Raw genomic sequence first — 27,997 nt, forward strand, 5'->3', positions numbered from 1 at the left:
AATACAATCATCAACTCAAATATTTGGTTCTAATTGAACAGAAATTTCTATGAACTTGTAAGAACTGTGTAGAACATGGATCAGTCTGTGTCAGATCCTGAATCTGACATTTCCACTGAAGTCACGGGTAAGAGGTAAGTGGAACCAAGATCATTTGCTTTGTTTGCAAAGGCTGCTACATTGTGCCAAAGGTAGTTCACTCTTTGCAGCATCGCGCTGTTCTAAACAGCTTTTTCTTCTGCGTTTCTTCTGGACTTCTTGCTGTGCTTGGTTTATTTTTAGTAGTTTTTTTGCAATTGGCGTTTGTTCTGGGAAAGATACTGCAGACTGAGCAATAATGCATTTCTTGCATTTCTCATGGGTTCTAATGGGGTCTTTCTTAAAATTACTGGTCCCAGTAACAAAGGTGCTTGTCGACTCAGAAATCGAGGGAAACAAGACACACCCGGCAGAACATGATGTTATTTAGCTCGTCATATTCCAGCCACAGAAATTCTTTTGTCCATGAAACCAAAAAAAGCTGCGCTTTTGTTTTTGCCTCATAGCCTGATTTGTCATATCTTTTCCGTTTTGTGATCGGCTTTTCTTTGGTGGTCCCTTCTTCACCCTGACCTGTCTTATTTGGCTCTGCAGAACTAAAATACCTGCATAAATCCATCTGCTTTTACACAGGCACTTGCATAATGATCAGCGATTCTCTGCGCAATCAACCTGCATCACAGGTTTAAGCTTGCTGCGGGAGATTTCACTTGTCACGTTTGAATAGTAAGCTAATGAGTGATAAGACGATGTCAGAGGAACTGGTGCGCAACTAATCTGTCACTCACCAATCAGTAGCTGCCGCTCTCTATTCACAGTTTGCGCCATCGCAAAGTGAAAGTGAAGCAAAAAACAAGCGGAAATTCAAACGCGATTTCAATATGTCACATACTGACAGCTACGTTTGCCAAAGAATGCAAAAGCATTGACATATTCTTTCTTCCTATGACAGCCTGACGGGCAGGGCTGAGATGGATTTTGGTAGCCCGAACAGAAAAATCGCTAGCCCCGGGACGTCGGGCTAGCGATTTTGTGAGCCCTGGAAAAAGAAACGCTTTATCAAAGGCATTCATTTACACCTTTTTAGAAGCATTTAATTCTCTCCTACAGAGTGTGCAAAGACTTCATAAAACCTGTGCGACAAGCAGCGCAAAGCTTTTAAAACCAAGGTCGTTTATGGCCAGTAATACACCTTTGAGATAAACACGCACTCTGGCTATGAAAGGTCCACCTAACATTTATTATTAACTATAAATTCCCCTGATAAGTATTTTTTTGTAACCTTCTCACTTATTTATTCCCATATCATTATCAGTGAAAGAGGGACCCAAACAGCTAAAGCCATACCTCAATGTATTTCAATGGTTTTCATTGTCAAGTTCACTCTTAATTTTGTGACCTCTTCCAGAGTGAAACCCAACCAGAATGAAGGTAACTTTAGTTTTGGAAAGTGTCTGTTAAAAAGCCTTTTTATTACTGGTTTTTGTGGAATTTGGGTTCAAATGGAAATATGAACAGTTTTAGAGATAAAAGCTCAAAGTTAACAGTAAAGGGAAGGTTTTCATGTTTACAGTTCAGTCTCACAAAATTATCCCTCAACCTCTTGTGAAAGTTGAAATACAGGAACTAACAGGGTTTTTTTTAGCTTGATGACATGCACACACTCACACAAAAAATTCTGAGCTGGTTTTATAATCCCATAAATTCAGATGTCATCACAAACCCTTAAAGAACCACGTCAGGATTAAAACCTTCAACTGAAGACCAAGAGTGAAACAAGAAAGCATTCGTGGTGAGATCAGACTCTTTCCATCGGCGTGAGGTGGGCTTCTCTCAAACAGAAGCTCGACATGTGCCAGTATTAGACATCTTGTCACTTTGATCTCAGAAGTTACAGAAAAGTGCAGAGCAGACAGATATATGTTGTGGTCGGGGTGACTGGAGTGTTGACACGTTGAGAAAGAACACTTCTCAGAATGTCATTGCTGTCTGACAAAATGACCTTCCGGCCATGCTAAGTGCTACAGACGCACGTATAGAGAACTGTTTGCTTTCACAAACAGTTTCCTCCTCGTGGCAGTTCCCCCTATTAAGAAATGTGTGATGCACACACAATATTGCACTGTGGGTGTTCAGTACCCACGGTAAAGCATTGTGCACCGTGGGCACTTTTCCGTATTTGTTGTAAGCTTCCTTCTTGTGGTGTCTTTATTAATTCAGACTGGCAGTCACGGCGCTTCTGGCCCATTTTCTGTTCTCCTGTCCGCTCCTGTTTTCATCTCCCTTTGCCCAGTGTGTCTTACTAATGTCATTTTCTTTCAGGTCTTGTATAATTTCTTCACAGCCAGTGCCTGACATGAAGACCCATTAAAATTAAATACTTTCACGTTTTCCATGAAATGACCTGCTCACGCTGTTAGTCTCAGACACACCTTGAAACACACAGTCTGGCTGGGCCTTATTAAACAACACAGTAATTAGTGACTGAAAGGCCTAGAGAGTAATAACTACATCCAGACCTCAATATACGCAGTGTGTAGTGCTTCCTGCGGATTCTGTGTGTCCGTGAACCACATTCAGGAAATCACGGTGCTACAGAGATAATTGTATTCTCGTTTACTGCCTGGCCATTTACTGCAGAAGCCATTACAGGTCAGTTTAATCAGCACTCTCACACACAAAAATACAAAGACACATGCAGATTCAAAGGCAAGGAAGTCTTTGCTCCCAATTTTAAGAACCATAAAAATTGCAAGTAAAAGCTACGGGACAGTAATGTCAAATCTAAAAAGGTACTTAATTTAAACAGCGAGTATTTTAAAACAAGCCTCATGTTTCTTCTATGATTAGCACAGACGTGCAGGACTTCAGGCCCGCAGCGGCAGCGTTTTGTGCATGATGTAGACAATCCAAGGAGAGTTATTTAAACAAAAGGGGAATAGATTTGCTTAGCTTCCGAGATCAGACGATAGATTTGCCTCTCCGTGAATCGCTACCTTATCGTGGTGGAGGGGTTTTTGTTTATACCAGGGATCCCAGGGGCTATGTTGTCTGGGGGCTTTTGCCCCCTGGTAGGGTCTCCCATGGCAAATTGGTCCTGGGTGAGGGACCAGACAAAGAGCGATTCAGAAGACCCTTATGAAGAAAACATCGAGGGAACAGTTTACCCTGCCCGGGATAGGGTTACCGGGGCCCCGCCCCGGAGCCAGGCCCGGGGAGGGTGCCAGAGGAGACATGGGCCCATTCTCCCGCAGGCCCACCACCCACAGGAGGCGCCATAGGGGTCGGGTGCATTGTGTGCCGGGCGGTGGCCAGGAGCGGAGGCCCTGGCGGACCGATCCCCGGCTGCCAAGACTGGCAATAGGGACATGGAATGGAGCCCGAGTTAGTGCGTGAGGTTGAGAGGTACCGGCTAGATATAGTCGGGCTCGCCTCTACGCATGGCTTGGGCTCTGGAACCAGTCTCCTGGAGAGGGGCTGGACTCTGTCTCAGTCTGGAGTTGCCCCTGGTGAGAGGCGGCGGACTGGGGTGGGTATTCTAATATTCCCTCGGCTTGCTGCTGGTACGTTGGGGTTTTTCCTGGTGGATGAGAGGGTTTGTTCCCTGCACCTTAGGGTCGGGGAACGGGTCCTGACTGTCATCTGTGCTTATGCGCTGAGTGGCAGTTCAGCCGGGGGGGTGCTGGAAGGTGGAAGGAAGTCTGTTGTCCTGCTGGGAGACTTCAATGCTCACGTGGGTAACGACAGGGTGGGTGTTTTGTTATTGGACTTCTGTGCAAATCACAATTTGGCCATAACGAACACCTTGTTCGAACATAAGAGTGTCCATAAGTGCACGTGGCACCAGGACGCTCTAGGACGCAGGTCGATGATCGATTTTGTAATCGTATCACCAGACCTGCGTCCATATGTTCTGGACACTCGGGTAAAGAGAGGGGCTGAGCTGTAAACTGATCACCACCTGGTGGTGAGTTGGATCAGGTGGCGGGGGAGGACGCTGGACAGACCCGATGCACCTAAACGCGTAGTGAGGGTGTGCTGGGAACGTCTAGCAGAGGCCCCAGTCCGCGAGATCTTCAACGCACACCTCCGGCAGAGCTTCAACAGCATTCCGAGGAAGACTGGGGACATTGAGTCCGAATGGACCATGTTCAGCGTCTCCATTGCCGAAGCTGCTGCATTGAGCTGCGGCCACAAGGTGGTTGGTGCCTGCCGTGGTGGTAATCCCCGAACCAAATGGTGGACACCAGAGGTGAAGGGAGCCACCAGGCTGAAGAAGGAGTCCTATCGTGCTTGGTTAGCCTGTGGGACTCCGGAGGCAGCTGACAGGTATCAACAGGCCAAGCGGAATGTGGCTCGGGCAGTGGCTGAAGCAAAAACTCGGGTGTGGGAGGAGTTCGGAGAGGCCATGGAAAAAGACTTTCGGACTGCCTCGAAGAGATTCTGGCAAACCGTCAGCAACTCAGAAGGGGAAAGCAGTGCTTTACCTGCACTGTGTATAGTGCTGGCGGAGCGCTGCTGACTTCGACTGAGAAAATTGTCAGGCGGTGGAAGGAATACTTTGAGGACCTCCTTAATCCCACTGACACGTCTTCCGAGGAGGAAGCAGAGTCTGGGGATGAGGGGAGAGACCCGCCAATTTCCGGGGGCGAGGTTCCTGAAGGCTCTGGACGTAGGGCTGTCCTGGTTGACACGCCTCTAAAATGTTGCGTGGAGATCAGGGGCAGTACCCCTGGACTGGCAGACCGGGGTGGTGGTCCCCATCTTTAAGAAGGGAGACCGGAGGGTGTGTTTCAACTACAGGGGGATCACACTCCTCAGCCTCCCTGGGAAAGTCTATGCCAGGGTGCTGGAAAGGAGAGTTCGTCCTCTCAAGGATACTTGAGGGCGCATGGGAGTTTGCCTAACCAGTCTACATGTGTTTTGTGGACTTTGAGAAGGTATTCGACCGTGTGCCTCGGGGTGTCCTGTGGGAGGTGCTGCGGGAGTATGGGGTGTCTGGCCCATTGCTACGGGCCATTCGATCCCTATACAACCGTTGCAGTAGCTTGGTTCACATTGCCGGCAATAAGTCAGACTCGTTCCCAGTGGGTGATGGGCTCCGCCAGGGCTGCCCTTTGTCACCGATTCTGTTCATAATTTTTATGGACAGGATTTCTAGGCGCAGCCAAGTGGCGGAGGGCTTTCACTTCAGCGGCCTCAGAATCTCATCTCTGCTTTTCGCGGATGATGTGGTTCTGTTGGCTTCATCGGGTTAAGGCCTCCAGCTCGCACTGGAATGGTTCGCAGCCGATTGTGAAGCAGCGGGAATGAGGATCAGCACCTCCAAATCTGAGGCCATGGTTCTCAGCCGGAAAAGGGTGGAGTGCCCACTCCGGGTTGGGGACGAGTTCCTGCCCCAAGTGGAGGAGTTCAAGTATCTCGGGGTCTTGTTCGCGAGTGATTGGAGAAGGGAGCCGGAGATCGACAGACGGATTGGTGCTGCGGCTGCAGTGATGCGGACGCTGCACCGGTCCGTCGTGGTGAAGAGGGAGCTGAGTGTAAAAGCGAAGCTCTCAATTTACCGGTCGAGCTACGTCCCTACCCTCACCTATGGCCACGAGCTGTGGGTAGTGACCGAAAGAACGAGATCGCGGATACAAGCGGCAGAAATGAGCTTCCTCCGAAGGGTGGCTGGCCTCTCCCTTAGAGATAGGGTGAGAAGTTCGGCCATCCGGGAGGGGTCAGAGTAGAGCAGCTGCTGCTCCACATCGAAAGGAGCCAGCTGAGGTGGTTCGGGCATCTGACAAGGATGCCTCCTGGGTGAGGTGTTCTGGGCATGTCCCACCTGGAGGAGGCCCCGGGGCAGACCCAGGACACGCTGGAGAGATTATATCTCTCAGCTGGCCTAGGAACGCCTTGGTGTTCCCCCCGATAAGCTGGAGGAGGTGGCTGGGGAGAGGGAGGTCTGGGCTTCTCTGCTTAGGCTGCTGCCCCCGCGACCCGGCCCTGGATAAAGCGGATGAAGATGGATGGATGGATGGGAATAGATTTGAAGTTAAATAGCTTGAGTTTTAAGTTGTCTGTAAGCTTTCCGTAAGTATTTTGTCTGGTTTCCATCCATGGCTAATGGATGGAAACATGGCTATAAAGGCTGATACAACAATATAATTTCTCTGGAAATATCAAAACCACACACACACATCAGCTAAGTGTTTCTGGTAGAAGGGGGTTGGCTAAAGTTGGCTAAAGTACCGTATTTTCACGACCATAAGACGCACTGTACTAAAAGGCGCAGTCTCAGTTATGTGTGCCATTACTGTATTTAACACACACATAAGGCGCACTGGATCATAGGGTGCATACAAGTACCGTATGCGTATTTAAAAATAAAGCGGGAGCAAACCTGAGTTCGGTACCTTACTCACATTTCTATTACCGGTAATCGTCATCATCAACAACACACAAGCATACAAGTGTGCGTATTTAAAAATAAAGCAGAAGCAAAACAAAGTTTGGTACTCACATTTTTATCATCAATCAAACCCATCGAAGTCCTCATCCTCTGTGTCTGAATTGAACAGCTGCGCTAAATCTCCATCAAACATGCCAAGTTCACTTTCTTCACTGTCAGAGTCACTTTCCGTGCCGTGCGGCTCCTCGGAAATGATGCCGGCTTTTGCGAAAGCTCGAACAACAGTGCCAGCAGACATGTTAGCCCAAGCATCTACAATCCATTGGCAAATTGTGGCGTAACTCGCCCGGCGCTGCCTTCCACTCTTGGTGAAACTGTGGTCTCCATCGGTCATCCATCGCTCCCAGGCCGCTCGCAGCCTTACTTTGAACGGGCGGTTCACACCGATGTCCAGCGGTTGGAGTTCCTTTGTCAGGCCTCCCGGAATGACAGCAAGCTCACAGTTCATTTGTTTCACTAGTTTTTTCACATCGGCTGTGAGATGGGCACGCATAGAGTCACAGATTAAGAGCAATGGTGATGCGTGAAAAAAACCACCTGGTCTCCTTACATACACCTCCCTCAGCCAGTCTTTCATCGTTTCCTCATCCATCCAGCCCTTTTCATTTGCCTTAATGATGATTCCTGCTGGAAACTTCTCTTTAGGCAAAGTCTTTCGCTTAAAAATCACCATAGGCGGCAGTTTCTGTCCATTAGCATGGCAGCCAAGCATAGCTGGACTGGCCATCGGGCATACCCGGTGGGTCGCTGGCAATTTTTGTTTTTATAGGCCGATGGATTTTTTTTTTTTTTTAGGAAGGGTATATATAATGAAAGGTGTTGGATTGACCAATTGGTCATGATCGACTCTGGGCTGGACCAATTACAGCCGAGGAGGCCGGATGCACCCGCCCCCTTGTTTAGCAATCACGTGATTTTCACGCATTGCATGCCGGGAACTCTTGGCAAAACAATCCAAGTACCGCATCAAATGCAAGCATTTGCAGTACCGCAAAACGTTCATTCTCCGGTTCCAATACCTTCTTGTTTTTTCTTTGCCGCACAAAAAAGGAATGTACAAAACAAAAGGAGAACAATGCCGGTCCGTACAAAGACAGACTCGATGAAAAGACAGAAAAGATACGAGGAAAAAATCAAAGGAGTGAAAGGGTCAGACCCTTACGAGCACACAGAGTGGACAAAAGACCTTAGCGTGCTGCCCAACTTTCACCACGCTTACATTTAAAATTTATAATTATACGGTTCTTGGAGTGAGTGCATACACTCATGAAGTTTAGTAACTTCAGGTCACTGCAACAAGCCCAGGTACAGTTTACCGACGGATGGGTGCAGGACCTTGAAATGCACCGTGTAGAACGAAAGACCATCATATGAACAAAGGTAAGTTTACCAGTCTCACAAATCGTCGTCATAAATACACATTCGTTAACCATTTATTAATATAACCTTTGAGCTCAACGGTAATTAATTAGTAGTGGAAATAATTTCTGGTTCATTACAGAAATGTAGCAGTGACAATAATAAGATAAGATAAGATAAGATAAGATAAGATAAGATAACCTTTATTAGTCCCACACGTGGGAAATTTGTTTTGTCACAGCAGGAAGTGGACAGTGCAAAAGTTATGAGGCAAAAATTAGAATACAATAAGAATAAATACAGTACACAACTGTACAGAATAGAATAAAATAAAATACTATATACAGTAGAATAAAATAAAATAAATATACAATAAGATAAAAATAGGATACAAATACAAATACTATATACAACTGAGTAAAAATACAACGATGACAGAAAAGATTATTGCACTTAGTATTATTGCATATGTATGGATGTGTGTGCTTGATCAGTTAAAGTCTTTATTATGGAGTCTGACAGCAGTGGGGAGGAAAGACCTGCGAAATCTCTCCGTCCCACACCGTGGGTGCCGCAGTCTCCCACTGAAGGAGCTGCTCAGTGCTGTCACAGTCTGCTGCATGGGGTGGGAGATGTTGTCCAACAGGGATGACAGCTTAGCCGCCATTCTCCTGTCACTCACCACCTCCACTGGGTCCAGAGTAGGGATGGGTACCGGTGTCCGGTTCTGACATAAACGGTAGTAACCAGACCGAAAAGCAGCGCACATTTCGGTGCTTTATTTCGGTGCTTTTTTTTTCCTGAGCTGTGATACACTTCTAGCCAATCATTTTACGTTTCCCAGGATAGTAGGCGGGGCCAGGTACGTACGTTCAGTTAGAGCAGAGCTACAGATTAAAAATGTCCAAGGCGAAGCGGTCAAAGTCTGGCTGTACTTCACAGTAAAAGATGCAAACTCAGCAGCAACAAGTGCTTTAAGCTGATACTGTGATACTGTCAAAGGAGGTAACACCTCGAATCTGATGAAACACCTGGCGACGCATAGCGTTTTTTTTAAAAGCCGAGAAATGCGCCGTATTTGATAGCTTGCTGCGAGACCTCACACTGTGCACGTTGGGTGGGTTGCCAGTTATCGGACCCGGAGCAACATCCCCCAAAAACCCGAAGAATAGAGTCCTGGCCCCTAGCCCTGCCAGTGTAGCAGAAATGATGAGGATGATGATGCAGCAGCAGCCGTTCTTCTCTGCGTGAGTCGCTTAATGTTGTCCGTGTGTAATTTACGTTGAGTAGGCTAACCACGTTATTACATTAATGCATGTAAGGTGAACTAGCAAACATCATCATAGCTACATGCAGCTGTCCTCTTGTTTGATGGCAGATACTCCCTTCACCCTGGACAAAAAGGCTAAAATGACCAAAGAAAAAGTGGGAAACAGCTGAACATGAGAGGATTTTGGACAAAGTTTGTGTTTTTTTTCCATTGTTTAAGCACTGCTTCCAGCCAAGAGTGATACCATATATGCCCCATAGCTGCAGAAAAGGCTAACATTGTTATCTTTTTACAAAAAAAAAACAAAACAGCTGAACATGAGAGGTTTTTGGACAAAGTTTGTGTTCTCCATTCTTTAAGCACCGTTTAAGCACCGGCACCGTTTCAAAAGTACCGATTTGGCACCGGTATCGGATAAAACCTAAACGATACCCATCCCTAGTCCAGAGGGCATCCTAGAACAGAGCTGGCCCTTCGGATCACCCTGTTCAGTCTCTTCCTGTCCCCAGCAGAGATGCTGCCGCCCCAGCAGACCACACCATAAAAGATAGCAGAAGCCACAACAGAGTCATAGAAGGTCTTCAGGAGTGGGCCCTCCACTCCAAACGACCTGAGTCTCCGCAGCAGGTACAGCCTGCTCTGCCCTTTCCTGTAGAGGGCGTCTGAGTTATGAGTCCAGTCCAGTCTATTGTTCAGATGAACACCAAGGTACCTGTAGCTGTCCACAGCCTCAATGTCCATACCTTGGATGTTCAGTGGTTGCAGTGGAGAATGCTTGTGCCTGCGGAAGTCTACCACCAGTTCCTTGGTTTTACTGGCGTTGATCTGGAGGTAGTTCAGCTGGCACCAGTCCACAAAGTCTTGGGTCAGACCTCTGTACTCCTTGTCGTCCCCATCAGTGATGAGGCCGACTATTGCAGAGTCATCAGAGAACTTCTGCAGGAAGCACTGGGTGGAATTGTGGGAGAAGTCTGCAGTGTAGATGGTGAAGAGGAACGGAGCCAGAACCGTTCCCTGTGGGGCCCCCGTACTGCAGACGACCCTGTCCGACACACAGCCCTGAGTCCTCACATACTGTGGTCGGTCGGTGAGGTAGTCCAGGATCCAGGTAGTGAGGTGATGGTCCACTCCAGAGTTCACCAGCTTGTCCTTTAGAACCGAGGGAAGAATGGTGTTGAAGGCACTGGAGAAATCAAAGAACATGATTCTCACAGTGCTTCCAGCGGTCTCCAGGTGAGCGAGGGAACGATGTAGGAGGTGAATGACGGCATCATCCGCTCCAATGCCAGGCTGGTAGGCAAACTGAAGTGGGTCCAGTGATGAGCTTATTAGGCGCCGAAGCTGACCAACCACTCCAGGGTCTTCATCAGGTGGGATGTCAGAGCCACCGGCCTGTAGCTGTTGAGGTCCTTGGGGCGTGAAGTCTTTGGCACTGGTACAACACAGGAGGTTTTCCAGAGCTGTGGGACTCTTCCCAACCTCAGGCTCAGGTTGAAGAGGTGCTCCATCACCCCACACAGTTGGACCGCGCAGGACCTGACGACCCTCGAGCTGATGCCATCTGGACCCGCTGCCTTCTTGCCATTAATCCTCCTCAGTTCCCTCCTAACCTGGGTGGTTGAGAGAGACAGGCTGGAGCCTTGTGTTGAGTGTGTATAGGGCTTTGGAGTTGACGTCACGCCGCAATGCATTATGGGAGCGCAGCGCCATTTTCGGGGTCTACGAATCAAACCAAACACACTGTGTTGGAACGACGACTACAAGAAAGATGCTTAAAAGCAGCTCAAAAGAGAATGAACTGTATAGAGACCGATTTCATTCAGAGGCGAAGCAGCGGTACTTGCAGAAAATAGCGTGCATTGGAAATGTGGACCAGTATGAAATAGGGCCGTGGAGTAGAAACCCTGAAGACCAACTGCTACTGACGTAGCCTGACATATTTTCGTACCTTATCTGTGGAATCAGCGCGTACAAGTCGAGTCTTTCCTCCAACTCGGGCCACCTCGCCTTATGTCCGCGGAAACTCAGCTGCGTCTTCTTGACCTGCCGGAGCTTGTTTTCCAGCTTCCTCCACTTGCGAACCATCGATTCATTAATCTTAAATTCTCTCGCGGCTGCTCGATTTCCATGTTCCTCCGCGTAGCTGATGGCCTTCAGTTTAAACTGTGCTTCATAAGCGTGTCTCTTTGCCATTTTCAGGGTTGTTAAAACAACGATGTTCCACATAACGCACATACCTGACCTTTTATACAGGTATGTGCGATTGTCCGGTATATACGATCAACGCCCACACTTCACCCTTTAGCGTTCTCATGGTGTTCTCTACTACGTCCTCCTTACAACACACAGGGCGCACTGCGCTATAGGGCGCGCCGTACTTTTTGAAGAAAATCTAAGACTTTTAAGTGCGCCTTATGGTCGTGAAAATACGGACTTTTACTAATGGTGTAGCTTTAGAAGATCACCATAAGTCTGGTGGTGTTTGTACAGTGTACTCGTTGTACACTGGTTGTACTGGTTCAGGCTCTGTCGTGGTTTTTGGGCTGTCACCAGATAGCATATTCACTGATTTTTATCAGAAAGAGGGTGTGTTGTTTCTTTTGTGATGCTTTTCAGAAGTTTTGTTTTTCAGATGCCGAATAATGGACCTAGTTAAGTATTCACTGTACAACCTGCAGTGTGACGTGAGTGCAGGAATTACTGTCACGTAGGTACACATGCACACTTATAAGACGAGCTACAAATCCACAGGTCTTATTTACGTTGGGTTGATGAACACAACACACACACACACACACACACACACACACACACACACACACACACACACACACACGGAGAAGGTCACATCAATGCAACAACATGCTCTAACTCTGAGACACCGCAGGTATAAGAAATGCAATCAAATAGATGAAGCACACTCTGCTTGGTGGTAGATAAGCCATCCCTCGCTGCTGTACAGCCAAAGATGAATCAGCTGTCACACCCTCTGGATGACAGCTTAAAGAACCACTTCTGAGCTGCCTCACAGAGTCAGACAGACAGACAGACAGACAGACAGACAGACAGACAGACACACACACACACACACACACACACACACACACACACACACACACACACACACACTAAATGTACCCAAATGAAGCCTTTCTTCTATTTAAATCCAAAAACAATACAACACAAAATGTAAGGTCAAAAATATTTTGCACAGCTTATTTCAAGTATTCTTATTAAAGAAAATATCACTATAAATAATAACACAAATAATATCTTCAGCTGACTTTTAAGACTCTGTCCCTCTATTTGGGCTCTACAATTTTGTTGTACATATACAATGACAGTGAAGGGCTCTTCTGTTCTATTATACGAGTGCTTACATTCAACCCATCAGCACTGCAGTCACTTTTCAGCAGACAGTTGTGTAAAGATGAAAAACCTGCCTTCATTTCAAACAGATTTTAAGGGAGTAGAATCTTATCATCCAGATGGCTTTTTGTGATGTTTTGTTACCTTGTAACAAGAGAATATATGTGCATACATTTTCTTCTGTCTAATGCCTCACTACCTTCCTCCCACTCATCACACATAGACACAGTCACACACACACTTCACACTTTTTCCTCCCTCCTCATGGCTGCAGCTGGCAGTTCCCACTGCTCTTGCCATTTCCATACCTCTCTGTTACTCTGCATCCATCTCTCTTCTCTCTTTGGCCTGGGAGAAAAGGCGAGGGGAGGAGAGCACCATAGCTCCAGGCCATTACCCATCACATCTCTATAAGCTCAAAGCGGGCCTACCACACACACACATCATTAATTAAACCTGCACCACTTACCAACACGCCTGTTTTCTTGCACACACACACGCACACGCACATATTTGATCCCTCGCTGTTTTCATTGACTCAACCCTCCCCTCCTCCATGCACATTGTTGAAGGTCAATAATAAATGATGGGTATGGTCTGCAGACACGAGCACATTCAGAGACACACACACAAGAACAAAAGCTTCAAATACACAACAAACTGTCATGGTCCTGGGTCGTGCGACCCAGTGTTTTGTGTTTTAGCCTATTTTGATGTTTATTCTTTGTTTAGGGTCACTAAGGCAGTCCAGCCATTTGTACATATTACCCGTGTATTAAGTCTCCCTTGCCCTTCGTGTGTTTATGTCTGCGTGTCTTATATTGTCAAGTCCATGCTGTCGGTTATGTCATCTCCCCTGTACTACGTCTCCCCGGTTCATGTGTCTTGTCTAATCTCCATGTTTCCTGTTTTACTTTGAAAGTCTGTATTCACGGTCAGTGTATTCAGTTTCACTCCTTCTGTCCTGTCGTTAAGTTCATGTGTGTCAGCTGTGTTCCCATGTGTGGCCACTTCCCCTGATCATCCCTCATGTGTATTTAGTCTCTGTGTTTCATACAGTCTGTCTCGCGTCGTCTGTGTTACCACCTCCTGTGTTCTGTACCTCCAGCCATAGTCTTTCCTTAGTTTTGTCCAGTTTAGGTTTTCTGTTGAGTACTACACGTATGCTGCCCTCATTCTGTTTTTGTTCTTTTCATCAGCCATAATAAAAGGCTCGTTTTGTTGGAATCCACTCCTGCATCCTCGTTTGTGTTTGCACCTGGGTCCACCACACACCTTTCCGCACGGTCTGCCTCCGCAGACCGTGACACAAACAAGGTACACAAACCGAAAGCTTGTCTCTACAGCAGTAGAGCACATCTGTCACAAAAGGAGGACAGGCAACGGGTCAGCATCCACCCCCGCCTCACAACTTGCCCTGGATTGGTTCCCACAATCATGCCATCCCTGCTGTCAATCTTCCCCTACAAAAAACCCCAACAACCAGCTGAAAATCGATGCAGACTGTGAAGCAACGACCCTAAAGCAAAGCTGTGCAAGAGATAATAACGCAGCCAGACTGTAGCGTTTATCTAAACATCAAATTGATTAAACAATTAGTTTACCGGGAGTGAGAAAAGGATCTCGGCACAGAAAATGCTTTTGTTATCCATCTCGTCTTTCCACACAGTAAACACGCAGAAGAAATCTCATTATAATCCAAGCTGTATAACAAAATGAGTTCAACGGGATCTTTAACACTGATAAACGCCTCATTATTTTCATGTTTGTGAGTGCAGCAGTGATAGCATACATGTGCGAGTAAACGCGCTCATTCGCTGATCTTATAAAAGGCCAGTTTATCAAGCCAAACACCATCTTGCTTAAAGACAGGCACAGGTTAAACATGAGGAGCGCTGTGTGAAATTCTGTCATATATACCCACCGATCGTCTGTGTCTGTTTGAATTACTATTCAGCAAATGCTTTGTAAATCACATTGTGGCTAACAGGATTTACTACGGTCCCCTCTGCACCATTTAACACTCTAACAAGGCAATCACAATTCAACTGACAAGGCTCATCAGGTGCTCCATACTGACTGATGACAGACAGTGTGGGAGGTTGAAATTTCATTTGGAGCCATAATCATAAATGTATGTTCGACATTTTTAACAGCAGTTCACAAATTTTGAGATTAGCACCTTAAAATCCGAAATACTAAAAACCCACACCTTTCTGATTTGGCGTTTCTGCCCAACATCTGCTGACATGCGTGTTGGCAGAAAGCCCTCTGGTGGTTACAGTCGAGACTGCACACCTGCCTGACAGCTGTTTTCGTGCTTAAACAACATCCAATACATCATCTTACTGTAAATTCCATTGTTTCAGCTTTTAAACCACTTATAGATTTAAAAAAAGACTCAAATGGAAACACCTGTTTATTTGCATTTCAGCAAATGAAATACCTGAGATCTAAATGTCCTCTATTGCATTAACAGATTGAAGATTTTTCCAACACCCACCCTGATTTAAATGAAACCGACAAGTTTGAAAGTTTAAAACTTGAGATGAATGTATGTAAATCTGAAGATGTCCATACATGTCGTGTCAAACTAATAATGTGAACAGAGAGATCAACAGGTAAAGAAAGAGTTTGCAATAAAGGAGGGAAAAAAGAAAGAAAAAAACATGTAGTTTTCCAGGAAGCACCTAGCAGAGGTTAACAACAACACTCTCAAGACTCTCACCAAGTGAAACGAACAATGGTGCTAAATTTAGCTCATCATTATCATCTGCACATGACTACCAGACACTTGCCCTTTGTCTACGCAGAACTTACTTTCTTGTTTAAGTTCTTTAAATACGACGTAAAAACAAGGAAGTAACATTGACGAATCAGCCGCCAACTACCAGTAAAGTCTCCAAAGACGTAAGTGTTAATTACACAATATTTCAGAATTTAATTTTGAAAATGTCGACAACTGCACTGCAGCACAAACTAAAAGAGTGTGTCATCTTGGGAACACACACACGCAAATGGTCGCACGGACCATTAAGGGGCTGGTCATTATGCCTCACACTCACACACACACACTTACACACACTTACACACACACACACACACACTTACACACACACACACACACGCACGCACACACACTTACACACACACACACACACACACACACACACTTACACACACACACACACACACACTTACACACACTTACACACACACTTACACACTTCATGGCCTTGAGCTGAACAAAAACACAGTGAGCAGGATTAAATGCCCGAGGCCAACCCCGACACATCGAGCATTCTTTCATGAACGTAAGCATTTAAAAACAACAGACTGTAACTGTTGTTCACTATTATTTGTAGAACTTGGTGTAAGTATTTCTTAACATGATGCTACGTACCCCTAAAATAAGAGAGGGGATGTCTATATCATTCCTATTCCATTTCCATGCCATGATAATAGAATTTATTTATCATTACTGGTATAATTTTTCAAGTTTTCATGGCTACATTAAATTAAGAGAATCTTCTGATAGACTGGGCATTTGTTCCCACATTAGTATGATTAATGCTGCTACTTCAGTGCTTACAGAAGCTAATTTGACTTAAAGTAAACATTCACCATTAACCTTTTTTTAAGAGATGCTCAAATGTTCCCTGAACTAAAACCTCTCTTTTGAACACTAAAGTAAAAATAGAGAATGAATCCAACTGTGCATGTAGCAGTGCTGATAAGTTGGGTCTCCACTGCTTCTTAGACTCTCTCCCACATTAAAACAATGAGCATGGTGAAAGGAGCCGGGCTCGCTGGTGTTCCCAGCCTTTTCCTTCCTGCCAATGTGAATGAGAGCAGAATGTCTCACACCGCTTCTCCTGGTCTGCTTTTAACTGAGGGTGACTCAACCCCTCAACAACACACAGGAGCCGAAGAAAGGTGCGCATTTAAGGGGCTGCAATGTTACAGCACGCATACACTGTATTGCATGAACACAGTTGTAAAAGCTCATCAGGGACGTTGCCAAAAGGTCAGAGTGGTTGGAGGGTCTTAAGAGTGGGAGCCAGTTCCCAGGCCTCTGAGAACAAAACTTTTGGTTTTTTTCCACTGTGGTGGATTTAAAGCTCCCCTCACATGCTGCTGTGTTTCTCTGAGGCTGCAGGCAGGTCTGCAGGGAGGCCAACGCAGTAAATCAACAAGAACATTTAAAGCACTCACTGTACATGACAAGTAGTCGCTCTGTGTGAATTTACCAGTCATTCACGCAGACTGCTAACGAAACCCAACACAATTAGCAGTGCTGCAGAAGGCAAGGCTCTTTAAAGATAAGCAAGAACAAGCAAACACTTGATCGGAGGGAGCTGCAGCACAACAAAGATCTTTGAAGTACAGCAGGAGGACGGATATGTTAGAAATGGGACCTCTCTAACAGTTAGGAAACTAAAAGTTGCTAAATGCCATTTAAACACTGACAACAGAGCATCGAGGACATTTCACATGTAAGAAAATGATTCACACAGGACTTTTTAAAAGCATGAACAAGAAAACTCTCTTCCCTTTTCAACAACATTAACTCATTGCTGTGTAATTCATAATGACAGGTCTCTAAATCTTACCATAGCAGCAGAGCAGACACATCTTTGACTTTTTACCTTTCCGGCTCCAAAACCAGTACTTGCGTCGTCGTTTCATTATCCGTCCAGTGTCTTTTACTTTAAAATGATAACCCAAATGGTCCTTCTAAACATATATATTCAGCTAAAGATAGTATTCATCCTCACTGTGTCGTCCAGCCTGTGAGAATCACCTACCCGAGGATATATCGCGTCTCAGACAGGATCTCAGGAAGTCCATCTCGTGCCCAAAAGTGAGGTGTATAAAAAGATTAGGAAAGGAAAAGTGTTACAAAGAAACACTAATGTTGCACTTCCCAAGTGTAAAAAAGTGTACCTTTCCAGTACACCTCTGGGTGCACACTATGCTGCGCTTTACCCTACGATCCTGCAGAGAAAGATAAAAGATGAATCAGCAAGCCACAAACACATTTTAATCCTGTTGCAGAAGGGATGTCCTCAGTTTCGCAAAGGTGAGAACCAAAAAGGCGGGCTGTACGTTTTCACAATATCATCCTTTGTTAAACTTCCTCAAAGTGGAAGGCTCCTTAGCTCATTGGTTCCTTGGTGTCTAGCAGGCCAACACAGCAAGGCTGATTCCTCCTTTTCTCAGTTCAAACTAAAGGTAACAGTGTTGTAGTGGTCTGGGAAGGACCTCTTAGGCTATAACAATGCTTGTCAGGACCGGGAAAAGACACACACACACACACACACACACACACACACACACACACACACACACTGCAGTCAGGAAGCTCTGGTTGGCGCATGGAAAGAAAAACAGAATGTCCTGGCTGAAACATGGCAGCTATTTAAGCTTCTATTGATTGGGCAAACTGAATCTCAGACTCATTAACATTTAGAAATATATTACAACAACAGATTTACAATAAATTAAAAATCGCCTGAGAGGACAAGCTGACCTTGAATACAGATGAAGATATAAACACAGAAGTTTCAAAATAGCCATGAAATTTTTCACAGAACTGGTGTGTTTTATGATGAGTTTATGAAATTAAAAAAAAAAACAAATACTGAACACTAGTGTGTAAAAGTAAAGAACAATAGAATCAAGAGCTGCTCAGATGGGAGGTACGCCTGGTTTTGCAAAGAGAATCAAAAGCACCGAACACGATGATTACTCTTCTAATTGATGCGGGATCAGCTGCACAGTGTCATGCCACTCTAAAGTGCAGCTGATACAGGCTTCATTATAAAGGACTACATTTCTCTGAAAGGGCCCTGCCACACTGAGCAGTGACAACCATTTGTAAACATTCCTAAGCGTTTAATGCCTCCTACTGGAGCGTTTGTGAACTGCACCAGTACCTCAAAAATAATTCTACGGTGAATCCATCTGTTTGAGACAGTTTGTGTATGCAGATCCTGACATTACACAGACACAAAAGCCATTTTAGTGCACTACACACCCACAGTGATTATTCCCTGAGTAAACCAAACCCCTCCTCCAGACTTCAATGAGCAATCGTCTATAGTCTGGGTCGTTTCCAGCAGACAGAGTAAACTTTGGGAAGAAATTCCAATAAGGAAACAACCGCATTACTCAGTCTAATAAAGTTAAAGATTAACAAAAATACATACACACCTGGCAAGTGGTTAAATATTATTGTACAACATTTTCACGCCAATGTTAACATGCCAGTGAATATAACAAATGGAAAAACACATCTCAGACGATGTCCTGAAAGTCAAGTGATTAAAAAAAAAAAAAAAGATCAATAAATTGATGAGATTCCTCCTGATTCTCGTGACTTTTTCCAAAGAACAAAGCGATAACGAACTTGTGAATGGAAAAATACCAGACAAAAGTATCCATGGAAACCAATTAAAAAGAACTTTTAAAAACACATTAATTCAACATTTGATCCCAGACCTCAGGACAGCTTGAGGGTGGATATTCATTTATTACGTTTATAAAATATTTATCCTCAAACTGAAAGTCTGACATCACAGATCAGCTGTGAGGTGTTGAGTAGGCCACCAAACTATGCTTGGAGCTAAACAAATGTACTGTGACACCTGCACCGAAATCAGAATAATACTTTTTATTCAACAGTTTGTAGTCATCTCATAGCAATTCACGTTTTCCACATTTAAGTTCTTTGCGTTATCCTGAGGAAATGATCTTACTTGTTAGCAGGTATCGTAACTACTCCAAAAACAAAAAACAATAATTTTTTTTAGTTATTACAAAAACCTATTAGTTACATTTTCAATAAAATATTATTTTATAAATTAATAATCTGAGCTGCTGTTATAAAAATCGTAACTTTTGGAGTCGTGCACACATACAGTCCTGTGCAAAAGCTCAGGCACACCTCACTCCTTATACTGTAAACAGGAAATAGGTGAAGCGATTTATTAAAACATATGAAAATATACATGGAAATACAATAAATAAGACAAAAAACCTTTTTGTACAATTCTAACGAGCTTGAAAATCAGTATTTGGTATGATCACCTTTATTCTTTCGATGCAGCCTGAACCTGTGCAAGCCTTTGTCTCATTTCTTTAAGTAGTCTGCAGGAATAATTCTTCAGGGTTCTTGAAGAACATTCAAAGATCTTCTTTCGATGTTGGCTACCTTTTGTTCTGTCAAGATGACTCCTCATTGCTTCAGTAATGTTGAGGTCCGGGCTCTGGGGAGGCCGGTCCATGCGAGATGCTTTTACTGCACTGGCAGTGTGTTTAGGCTCATTGTTGCGCTAAACACGAAGCTCCTGCCATTTATAATTTAGTCTATTTTGATTTTGGCTGAAGTGCAGCCTCAAACCATGGCAGCGCCTCCACCATGTATTACAGATAGCTGTAGACACTGTTTCACATCTCTCCCGGCCTCTTGCATACATACTGTACCGACGACAATTTGAACCACAAATGTCAAATTTGGGCTCATGGAGGTTTTATCTCTTCGGTCCAGCTATTGTGTGATGTTGCATACCTCATCTTCTCCTTGTTTTGCTTATTAACTAGAACTACTCGACACTCTTTTATACTGCCGACACTTTATTCACTTTTAGTCACTTGCAGTTATTTATTCACCTATTCAGTCACTTTAATTTTAAAACTGTGTAATTTTATAACTGTGTATATACTGTATATTCTGTGTATTTATTATCTCACTCTTATTGTTTGTCCTTATCTTCAATGTCATGCTGCTTTGTTGTATCTTAATTACCCCTTGGGGATAAATAAAGTCTTTCTGATTCTGATTATTTAATGATGGCTTCTTGACAGCCATCATCCACTGAGAGCATTTCTGAAGAGGCTTTAGCGAACACTACATGGATCAACTGAAGGGCCAGATGGATCTCAGGGTCTGTGTCAGATCTTTGCTGGATGTTTTCCAGTTTGTCAATAATGTGACTTTCAGATAGTGTTCATCTGCTGTACATAGTTTTTTTTAGGGCTAACGTTTCTTAATTAGTCCTCCATTGTCAGGTTTCCTTAAAATTTGTAAGGATGTAGTGCACAGCATGTCAAGATTGCATTTAATAGCTCTTTAGGAATCAGCTCGTTGAAACTTGTGAGGTATGAGGAAGGGGCTGAAAATGAGTAAACAAACAACAACAAAATAACCCAACAACCTTGAAAGACCTTCAGAAAGCAAGTCCAGCTTCTTGTTAGTTTAAATATAAAGAAATAAAGGCCATTATTTCAGACTCTTGCATGGTACATGTGGATTTTTCCTCCAATCTAAGCCGTTAAGACTCTTTAATCACATTTTATTTACAAGATTTTAACTATGGTGTAACCACAGAAGTGGGTGTGGTGGGGGGCTGCGACTGGCCGCTTTCATCATTCAAATAGCAATCACACATGAAGCAATGCTTCTCCATAACCACACATATGATTTATGAGCAGTGTTTACTTATGTGGTTCAGCAAAGCATGTCATAGAAAAAACGAATCACTGTTGAGCCACCGTGAACTCAACTGTACAAGAGAACCATTGCTGAAGAGAGTTAAAGCCAGCGGAGGACAGTAAGACAGTTCAGCTCAGCATGAATGACCATCAGTGCAGCAAAAACAATACCGGCAACAGCAGGCTAGCAGGCCACACAGCTGCTGATTCATACAGTCCCACTGCTTCTATCTTAGCACACAAAAAACAAACAGTCCCTTTGTTGGAGACTGATACGGCTGTGTTCACATCAGCATAAACCGACGTGCTGTGAAGCTATTTGGACTCCACTGAATTCATTTTACTGTGCGTGTAGATCATTGTGAGACGTTTCTAAGACATGGGCCCACATACACAGATATATTCTGAAGGTTATGATGGTATCCAAAGATATTTACATGGTGCAATCCAACTCCGTTACACTGACACGACAAAAAAGGGCTGACATGGTAACAATGTGTTACAGGTTCAAAGGATAACAAACTTGCAGACCTAATAGTTTATTTCCTGACCTTTTGTCCCCAGTGACGTGATCAAAACTGACACAAACGACTGCAACGTCTGTCCTTCAGAATAAAATAATGGCTTAGAATCCACATTCATACCAAAGCTAGTGAATCGTCTGGCCTGAGTGAATGGAAGTAGAGCGTAACAGATGATTAAAAGTTTAAAACCGTGTCTCTGCTGAAAGCCAGAAAATAACCGCAGTCAAAGAAATGCAGGCTCAGCCAGGCATAATAAAAATGCTGGATCATTAAGAGTCATATTGGATCAAGTTGAACAGAAGAAACAACTGCAGCAGGGGCAATTAAGTCATACGTATTAGTTCGATTCAGTGCTTTAACTCCCGAGAGCGATCACAGTTCATGTGCAGGTTAAATTTACTGTGACAGAACCAGCATGACAGATTTGTTGTTCGGTGCTAATAAACTGGCAGTGAGAATGACGGCTGGCTTTCATGGTAAGATGTTAAAGCCTCTTCTGATGGAAAATGACAAATCAAATCAATTCTTCCAGAAATTAGCCAAGACTTCACATTAACCACATCAGCAGCCTGCGTTGCTCAGTTCTCAGATTCAGTGCTGCATTTTGTTATTATCCTTTGGCCTATTATCATAAAAGCAGTTTTACATAAAGCATAGACAACTTGGTATATGGCGACATTGTGCAATACAAGGGGAAGTGATTATAAACGTATAAAAGTGACTGCAAACACAGGGTGATTCAATGCTTGGTAATATTTTTGGGTATTTTAGGACTGAGCTCACTTCCTCACCTTAAAGGTGTGGACTTGTAACAGGAGCGGTCCACTGACAGGCAGATTTTATGATCTGAAGCCACCTTCCCTCTTCATACATGTAGTGATAATCACTGAACAAAGTTCACATCAAACTAGGAGTACTGTATTCTTAGCTGCATGTTTGCACAAGCATGCAGTAGGACTGCAAGATAAGGCGATAAGTCTAAGCTGATCTTGCCCAGTCATAATTGTAATAATCATTTGGATCCTTTTTCAGAGTAATTTCAAATGTAAAACTGGATTAGCGAGCCGGGCAAACTTTCAGTCACAAGTGCCAGGTCGGGGTTCTGCAAAGAGTCATCTGGAAGTTTGTTTGGTCACAGATCCCAAGATTTTTTTAATGCATTTGAAATGTTAAGCTGAGATACAAAGTGCACAGAAACCTTCTGAGGAACACCTGAGAGGTGTGTGTACAGGCAGTGTCATATGACTGCCTACTAATTTTTGTTCACTGTGGTTATTTGGAAGAAAAAAAGAAAAAACATGCCCTCCAGCCTGCAGATGGTTACACAACAGGTTGGGTCTTGCCTTTAAACCCTTCATACCTGCTGATCAGCCAGCACTTCAGCAGTGGTGTGTAAACACGGGGCTGTAACGGAGGTGTGCCGAGTGTCACGGCCTGGCCATTCCACGCTTACCCAACCGGACTGAGGAAAACACATCACGGCTATGTGACAACTAAAAAAGTCATAAGGTACGATCTGAGTCATTCGTACCTGCACATGAAAGCGTATTTAATGTTTCTAGTGGTTCCTGTGAAGACATATTAAATATTTAAGAAGTTGGATAAAAAAAGTCGCACAAAATAAATAATAAAAATAATAGTTGAGAAATGAATCTCTCAGAGTGGCTTTGGGATTGTAGCCTACATCTAATCATCAAAATGTTCCCTACAATTTAAAAAACAAACCCTCACCTGCTTCTCGTCGCTGCGTGGCGTCCAGACTTCTCGGTTTCCTGCGAAAAGCCACTCTGTTAAAGCTCTCCATTTCCCCCCGAGACTCTGACCGCTCAAGCATTCGGATACTTAAGTGACAGGAATTTCAATCTTCAAGAATAACCACGAAAATGTTGAGCAACGCGATCCCCTCCTCGCTGCAAGTTCACAACCACGTCCAGCTTCGCAGCGCCACTTACAACTGTTTGCCCGGGTCAGTCAGCAGCACTGAAGACGCGCTGGACTTCGGTAAACAGATGTAATAATAATATTCATAAATATAGAAAACCTATGTGAAAGACTTTCGGTTTGATTCAGTGAGTTCCCTCCAATGGCACCTTGATTGGGTGCTTCCCGAGCCGCACCCGCCTCTCCAGTCAGCGGAGCAGAAGCCTGTTTTTTTTAAACCACCTTACAGCGACTTGTGCGGTTTTTATTCCCTCACACACAAAAAACAGAGCAGTGTTGTGTGTGTATATGTACGGTCATTTTAGATCCTTTAAATAGCAACACAGTGTAAAATGGGCTACTCATACAGAACTAAAATAAAAAAGGGGAAAGTGCCCATTACGCAGAATAGGCCATTCATTTTCCTAATTATAGATTCGTGATTGCATATCACTTTAATGTCAAGCTAAAGCTAACTTTATTGATAGTTACAACAACAACAACAACAACAACAACAACAACAACAACAACAACAACAACAATAATAATAATAATAATAATAAACTAATAATGCATTTTTTAGCTGTTACCTTTTATATATTATTTTTTATAATAATATGCAATATTACCAGTGGCACTTACTAAACGGCAGACCGCATACTGCATTGGACTCTAGGAAATATTTGTCACCCCTTTAGGCATGACACTGGCTCACACTGATTTTGTCCTATAGTATAATTTAGCATTTTAACCTATTCTGTGTTGTCTGTAGGAGCACAGGAATACAGGCACCATCATTACAGGAAGTCTCGTGGAGTCTAGTTTTGTGTAGCTCATTAAAAATGGCAAGGCAGAGAAACAGACGCAGAAGCAAAGTCATACAAATCCAAGGGCATCTTTTATTTAGTTGTGAAGCCAATTGAACACCGTTTTAAGTGGTGGAGAAACTTTAAAACCCACCGCAGTACAGCATACTGCTAGCATTCCTTTTTAACCATGTTATATTTTTCCATTTTTAGATTAGTCTCTCTCCATCCATAGCTATGTTGTGCAAACAAACCAAGAGAGTTAGGTCACCGATGAGCCTGCATGAGTGCAGAAGCTACTTTTGGACCACAAATGTTTTCAACGCTCTATAGTTGCAAAAGTAACAATCTAACAATGATAAATCAAACAAATGTACACACACACACACACACACACACACACACACACACACACACACACACACACACACACACACACACACACACACACACACCATCCACTCAGTTGTTACTGTTGTAACAGAAGTTCTGTCATTACAAGATTAATACTGACTATGTAGTTTTAATTTATCCCTTCCATATCCATGTGACAAACAACTGTATCTAACATCAGAGACATTATGAGTGTACCAGACAAGTACGGTACAGAAATATGGGACTTCAATTATGCAACAAACTCCACAAACTGCCCATCTCAGTGTTTCAAAAGCAACAATGTCTCAATTTTTACACAGAAAATTGACAATAGTGCTCCTTCATCAAAATCGGCAACACTCCTCCTGCTGTTTTATCATTCTTATCCTGCTGGTTAGTTCATGATGACGGAAATGGTTAAAAGATTTGGTAAATCTTACCCAGATCAGTCTGAAACAGGGGCAACTGTATTGCTCTAATGCATAGTGCAGAATTGTGCTTGAACAGTACTCCATACTGTATGGAGTAAGCATGTAGAGAAAGCTGAACAAGGTGATGTTTTGAGAACAGCGTAAGCTCGGATATGGAAAATGTCAGCATGATTAACATTTTTCTTAATGTCATAATTAGGGGTATTAATGTGAATAATAAAAGTTTTCTGAAGAAAATGGTGAGATTACAATGATGAAGGTGACAGTTACTTAAGAGGAGGCACACCTTTGGGGAATCCTCTGTCCTTAGCTAATGTTAAAAAAGGAGGTCAGTTCACTCCACGGTCACTTAAACCTGTGCAATTCAAAGAGCAAAATAAAAACCTCAGCCCAACAGCCCTAGTCTTGATCTCAAACACCCAACCACTCACCTACCCCGGTCTCTGAGAGACCTGAGCTATGTAACAGACAAACAACACATCACCAGAGTCTGCTGCAAATCATTACAAAAATCAAAGCAAAGGGAGTTATAAAATAGTCCACAAGCATCCAGACTACTGATGATTCAAAACACAATTAAATTCGCCATCATAAAAACAACAACAAAATGAAAAATATTCTTATTCTTTGAATCTAGACCTTCATTAGCCTGTTTACAAAAACCATATTTGCTAACACCCCTTTGTAAAAATGATATATGTGAGTTTTTGGGGATTATTATGCTGGTAAAATCTAATATTTCAATTTCCTTAAGTTTTTCAAAAGAAGACGTTCTGCTTTTGTTTGTTTTCGTTTTTTGGGGAAACAAATATACATATACAGTAGTGAATGTGCTAAACTGTTTAAGTCTTCATCACAGCAGGAAAACTGTCTTTGAGCTCCATCTCGCAGAATGACAAAAAAGGAAAACACACAAAAATATACAAGTAATAAATATATCAGAAATAAATAATTGGCAGAGTGAATAAATTATAAATAAATACTAGGAGAAACAGGGCGGCAGATTTCAGTGTGTTGTCACTGGCATTTCTGCCTCAGGTCAGGTCTCTGTTTTGTGTTTCCAGGACAGTAGGTCACTTCCAGAGATGAAGGAAGCGTCCTGCTCCTCTTCTACGACCCAGGTAACCAGGAGGCCGGCCACAGCTGGGCAGTGTAGTGCTCAGTGAGATCACAGAGCCCAGTAAGCACCCGGTTGGACTGCTTGGTGGAGGGGAGCTAAACTGAGGGAACCCCCGTCCAGTGTGTCTGTGTCTCTGCAGGACTGCTTCCAGACTGAGGTCTGAGCAGGACCAGCGTGGTTAGGTGCCAGGAGGATGGGGCTGCTGGGCCAGACAGTTACGAGGGTCGCAAGGGGAGAGAAGGCTTCTGCTGCTGGACAGGACTGCTCGGTGTTCCTGGTGGTCTGCCAGAAATTTAGGACTGAAAGGAGGCAAAGACACATGAGAAGAGAATAGTGTGAAAAAGGTTATTCCAAATATAAAATGCAAAAATGGAGCATGAGACGGTTTCCTTCCACATGTAAGCATGAAGAAAAAAACATGCTTAGATGTGGATTAATACCGATACCACTTACATCTGATACCCACTGCAGCATGTTAGCTTAGCTTAGCATAAATACTGGAAACAGCTATTCAGCTCTATCAAAAGCTAGAAAAATTAGTAGTACAGGTTACATCTGAACTTTACAGTTTGCATACTTAAACTCCTTTATTGTATCTATTAAACAAATTCATTTGCTAATGTCGTTCTTTTTCTTTGGTCGTGGCCAGGCCAGCTATTGTTTCCAGTTTTTATGTCAAGCTATTCTAACTAGTGCTAACTAACTGATAGTGACAACTTCATTTGTGGTGCACAGACAGAGTGGTGTCAGTCTTATTGTTTAAGTTAAGGAACAAAGGAAATATGTGCACTTTTAGAAAGTCAACTACTTAAACCAGGCCAGAAACAACATGGTGCACGGTGACATCGAGAAATCAAAACAGGGTTATAACGTGAGGTAATAACAACATCAGCAGTAGAGCCTAACTGAAAAAAGAAGACCCTCATATTCATCACTGGATCAGCTCTTCATTGGCCTGCTAGCAACATAGCATTGTGCAGAGCATACGTTAACAGACCCTCCTTCCAGTGAAAACCTCGCCTTGTCAGAAAAGCATGTATAGATACAAAATGGTCATGCAAAACTGCTCATGCAGAGTGACAAATAATTCATAGTGTGAACTATTAATTCCAGAATACAAGGGTTTGCATAATACTTAATGTAAAGGTTAATATTTGGATCATGCAGGTTCAGTTATCTTGATGCAGGTGTTGCTGCTACTAAACAAATCCAACTAAAAATGTGAAAAAGTCACTTTATATGACAAAGATGTGACATGTTACTGATAGAATTGTATGCAGATAGATAGATAGATAGATATTAGTAAGTCTACTGCTAGCAGGTTCTACAGCTTGTTACCTGCGTACTAGGGAGGCTCTCCCTCGCCTTAGTTGTGGGGAGAGTAGCGGTACTGAGGCAGCAGGCTGCTGACAATCTACAAGAAACTGATAAATTAGACAAATATACAAAGTGGTGACACTCGGGGTTAGACAACAGGACAGAGATAACAGGGTGGACAAGACAAGGGAAGACCTCGTCAGAGACAAAGACACTGAATTCTACTGTTACCGTGACTTTTAGGGTGAAGCACCAGGCTGATCCCGGTCAGTTTTTCTCAGTACATTACTATAGATCAATAGCACACTGGAAACCAAACTGAGTATAGCTCAAGTGACTGCCCAGTCTCATCAGGACCGGCCACTGCACAGCTAGACAATCTGTGCTGGAAGCAGAAAACACAAAACCCCCAAAGAGACAGAGACATGGACACTTTTACACACACACACACACACACACACACACACACACACACACACACACACACACACACACACACACACACTTGCCAATACAA

At 43.7% G+C, this 27,997-nt stretch overlaps 2 protein-coding genes across 5 annotated transcripts in view; both read right to left on the reverse strand.

The window, feature by feature from the left end:
• fgd4a (FYVE, RhoGEF and PH domain containing 4a) overlaps window positions 1-23,936 on the reverse strand; it is a 55,473-nt gene extending 31,537 nt beyond the window's left edge. Inside the window, exon 1 of one of the 2 annotated variants that reach the window (XM_085461232.1) lies at window positions 23,243-23,936. In XM_085461232.1, the coding sequence (XP_085317358.1) occupies window positions 23,243-23,345 (103 nt within the window). In that variant the 5' untranslated portion in view covers window positions 23,346-23,936. Of the gene's footprint in view, window positions 1-17,104; window positions 17,728-23,242 lie in introns of those variants that run through there. The other variant, XM_085461234.1, reaches the window with a different exon arrangement.
• A 374-nt stretch (window positions 23,937-24,310) lies between these two features.
• Window positions 24,311-27,997, reverse strand: part of bicd1a (bicaudal D homolog 1a) — a 31,469-nt gene continuing 27,782 nt past the window's right edge. The window contains exons 9-10 of one of the 3 annotated variants that reach the window (XM_085461229.1): window positions 27,502-27,587; window positions 24,311-26,462 (exon numbers count right to left, since the gene is read on the reverse strand). In XM_085461229.1, coding sequence (XP_085317355.1) covers window positions 26,342-26,462; window positions 27,502-27,587 — 207 coding nt within the window. In that variant the 3' untranslated portion in view covers window positions 24,311-26,341. The remainder of the gene's footprint in view (window positions 26,463-27,501; window positions 27,588-27,997) is intronic. The other 2 variants (XM_085461230.1, XM_085461231.1) reach the window with 2 other exon arrangements.

This window comes from Copadichromis virginalis, linkage group LG7, assembly GCF_057382275.1.
Source record: "Copadichromis virginalis isolate Kocher_CV1m ecotype Utaka linkage group LG7, C_Virginalis_male_GT1.1, whole genome shotgun sequence".
NCBI lineage: Eukaryota > Metazoa > Chordata > Actinopteri > Cichliformes > Cichlidae > Copadichromis > Copadichromis virginalis.